This window comes from Camelina sativa, chromosome 13 (assembly GCF_000633955.1).
Source record: "Camelina sativa cultivar DH55 chromosome 13, Cs, whole genome shotgun sequence".
Classification (NCBI taxonomy): domain Eukaryota; kingdom Viridiplantae; phylum Streptophyta; class Magnoliopsida; order Brassicales; family Brassicaceae; genus Camelina; species Camelina sativa.
The window spans coordinates 13,449,014-13,453,061 of record NC_025697.1 but is presented as its reverse complement, the minus strand read 5'-3'; the positions used below and the strand labels follow the sequence as shown (position 1 = coordinate 13,453,061).

The 4,048-nt window shown below is 34.3% G+C and overlaps 1 protein-coding gene across 1 annotated transcript; it reads left to right on the top strand.

Moving 5' to 3' along the window:
• LOC104736655 (probable membrane-associated kinase regulator 1) lies at window positions 988–2,375 on the top strand. Its single transcript, XM_010456674.2, has one exon. The coding sequence runs from the start codon at window positions 1,127–1,129 to the stop codon at window positions 2,159–2,161; it is 1,035 nt and encodes a 344-aa protein (XP_010454976.1). The 5' UTR covers window positions 988–1,126; the 3' UTR covers window positions 2,162–2,375.

Genomic DNA, 4,048 nt, shown 5'->3' with positions numbered 1-4,048 from the left:
ATGATTCAACCCATCCAAAATAAACGGCGTGATTAAAAAGTAGTAGAGAATATAATAATACACAAATGATAAGAGAATCTATAGTAATCAAAACAAACAAAAAAAAGAACGAAAGATAGGACGAGAGAGCAATCGCCACCCATGGCGTTAGCGTCACGTGATGAAATTAAGATTTCTATACCTTCGGCTGTATTTTCCCAACAATGACGACAACATTTTCATATATTATACAAATGTATATAGTTATTAGTTATCATGTTATATCACCATTTTTTTTTCATGTTTTATCACCATTTCTTACCAAATTGCATTACTGGTCCATGTTAAGCTGATACATAAATTTTGTAAATAGTTTTATTAATGAAACTGGTCCCAATAACACAACATCCAAACTATGGAAACTAAATCGCGAACAAAGTGAAATTTTGACTTAGTTATATTGACTTATTGCTGTTAAAAATAAATATATACATATATTGATATCTTTAGAATTTTCTTAATTTCATATGTCTAAATAATGGCCAATGCGACCAATCCTTTTGCTATATAGCCTATTATATATATCAAGCTGGTAGGAGATAACTGTTTTCATCAAAACAATATGTAAACATTTAACTAATGACTTCTCTCCAAGTAAAAAAGGTAAAAAGGAGAACTAGAGTGTAGTGTTCTTTCTTATTGTATATAAAAGAGAACTAGAGCTGTTCAAGTCAATGAAAATGGAACTTGCAACAAAACTAGGGATACCATAATTTCCGGAATTGTCCGAGATCAGACCACAAGCCACAACTAGCTTTGCTCACTCTTCACTCCTACAAACTGATTATAATATTTATAGTTTAACTAAACGTCACTAAACAACTCTCTAATCCTACGCTCAATAACAACACTATTTTAATTACATTGCATGTGACTACAGCTTCAATCTGGCGATCATCGTGGCCTTTTCTCATGATATCAACTGCACTGCAGAGTAGCCCTCATTAATAAACATACAATAAAATAATATTAAAAACATTACTATAATATTAAATTTAGAAACAACAATGCATCATTCTATTATTTACATAGAAGCCAAAAGACTCATACAAAACAAAAGAGTAGTAGAGAGAGAGATAAGATCACAATGAGACGTCAACCACCACGTCCACGTCACTCACCACCGCAATCTTACTCGTCTCCCTCGTCATCTTCGTCGGAATTCGAGTTCAACGTCTCGATCTCGCCTCGGAAAGCTTCTTCTTCGCTTTGTCCCGCCGATGAGCTCTTCTACAAAGGCCAGCTTCTCCCTCTTCAGCTCTCTCCTCGTCTCTCTCTCGTCCGTACGCTATGTTCCACTTCTTCTTCGGAGTACACTTCTTCTTCATCCTCCTCAGCCGCAACCTCCGCAGCACGTGACTCCACTGAATCTAACTCCTCCACTGATTCCACCGCTTCTTTCCCTCTCCTCCACCCTCCTCCGCTTGATTGCTGTGACTCTTCTCGTCCTAGCTCCGTAACTGACGATGAAGACTTCTTCTTTAAACCTCCAAAGAACAAATCTTCCGGTGGTGGCTTCTCTCTCGCTAGATTCTCCTCTGTTTTCAAGAAAGACCCCAAAACCAATCTCCACCACTCATCCTCCTCGGCCGCCGCCGCAGCTCCGTCGTCAGTTAAACGAATGAGCTCCACCGCGAAAGAAGTTATACGCAAATACATGAAAAAGGTCAAACCGTTATACGACAAGTTCTCTCAAAAACAGAGCTCCGCCGTTTTAAAAACAGAGTCATCATCATCAACATCTCTCAAAAATTCCGGCAACAACATACGTGGAACCACCACCTCCACAACCACCATTACCACCGCCACCACCGCCGCTCCAACCGGTGTTTTCTCCAGCGGAGGTTTATCGATCTCTTTCTCAGGAAACCTAATGAAGTCCACGAAACGAGGACGATGCGCGGCGAGTTGCCCATCCTCGATGAGGTCATCTCCGAGCCACTCCGGCGTACTGACACGTGGCGGTTTCCCGGTACATCAAGGAGCTAGCTCTAGCAGCAGCAGCAACAACAGCAGTATGTCTTCTTCAATGGAAGAGTTACAAAGTGCTATACAAGGAGCTATAGCTCATTGCAAGAACTCAATGTTGCAAAAGAACTTGGTTAGTAGTCTCGAGATCTAGCTAGCTAATATCTTTTGGATCCATTTATCATGTTTTTTTTTTAAATTACATGTCTTAATTTTCTAGTGATCGTTTTGAAAGATTTGATCTACTCTTTTGTCTTAGTGTGAGGATCCAAATATTCGATTTAATTAACGATGTTATTGGTTGTTTTATACTCTGTTTGATTAACTTAACTCATAATAATACGTTGTAGTAGGTGAATCATTTTATAGTTTCATCTTTGTTTCATTTTCCTTTTCCAAATTATAGTGTTGTATAAATGTATACAACCAACATTGTTTCTTTTTGTTCCAATCTTGTTATTTTGTTTGATTATGAATTTATGGTTAGTAGATTTATAAGTAAATTTAGGGTATATAGTATATAGACGTTGTGAAAATAATTGAAGGAAACAAGAAAACGACGGTGGGGTTTATAATTTTAGAAAAATAATTGAAGAGTTGGATTATTGAGTACCTTCATCAAGTACTATTCTGCGAAACTGGTTCACTTCTTCGTACCTACCTTATCTTCTCTCTCCATCTATGTTTATTGTCGGTGTTCTATGTTGATGATGATTAATTAATGTACTTCTATATTTTTAACAACTCAACTGAAAAATATCTTGTATCAAACTATTATTTGTGGTTTTTGTGTGGACAAATGGCTCTCTAATTTGTGACATTGAAAGGAAAAAAAAGTCGGGCTAAAATGTGACGAGTTGATATAAATGATGACATTTGTATTCCAAAACATATATATTTTAGTCAATGTTTCTAAGAATGCTTTTAGATATGATGTAACATACGAAACGCTGAAAGTTATTGAAAGTCATGTTACTAGCTTATTGGGTGCACATAATGTACTTTTACATATATTTTAAGAAAAGAAAAAATAACACTTTGCTCGAATTGATTGATTGGAAATATGACATATATACAAAGAGATCGAAATAGGTACGATATTGTTTGCCATCTATGGTTTACAATTAGAAATTTTAAATTTACAAATAAGGAAAAAAGACATACGAAATTCTTATCTTTATAGTCTATAGTTATAAGAATTTTCACATACGCAAATAAGGAAAAGCTTCGAGAAAATATTTAAATCACCAGGTTTAAACGGTGACTAGGAAAAGACAAAAAATGTGGAATGATCAAATTAAAGTAAATGTAAACTTAGTTAAATAGGTGAAGATTCGGATGTTGAGTATGGCCAGTGTGATGATCATTTACAAAAAAAAAATACTCAAAAGAAATTTCTTTTGTTTGAACCCAAAATCCGTACAAAGTTTTTATATATTAATAAACAAAACAAAAAAACTGTTTGAATCTCTATAAATTAATACTTAATAAATTAATATATGTATTTATCTAAATAGTTTTTGAATTTTGACTCAATATATATACATTAATAAATTAATAAAGTTTTACAGTTCCGTCGTTATTGATTTATAAAAATTTCGCGGCAATAGAAATTTATTGTATATAATAATTATATCGTAAAAACCGCATGTCGTCACTATTTAAAACCAATCTATAGTGCTGTCCTTACCAATACCATAAACTCAAATATCCCAATGTTAGTGTGATTTGCATGACAGTACACATGTTTCTATAGATTTTGTTAGGGGTTATTGAAATGATATTATGATCTGCAGGTAGTACAATAAAAATCGTATACGTGGAGTAGAAGCTCAACAACATTAATCACATATGCATCTGTCTGGTTCTAATTGGATCGATGCATGTGCTCTTCTTTGCATTGTGAAGCGTTGGGTACGTAATAAAGATTCTAATTTGGTCAAAAGTCAAAGCTTCTATACACTTTGTTTATCTTATATACTGTACAAACTTAAATATTTACTTCTATGATTTTAATCATAGCTAATAATGTCTTCATTTA

Excerpts from the sequence above, each read along its gene's own strand:
- LOC104736655 (XM_010456674.2), top strand. The coding sequence starts at position 1,127 with ATGAGACGTCAACCACCACGTCCACGTCACTCACCACCGCAATCTTAC.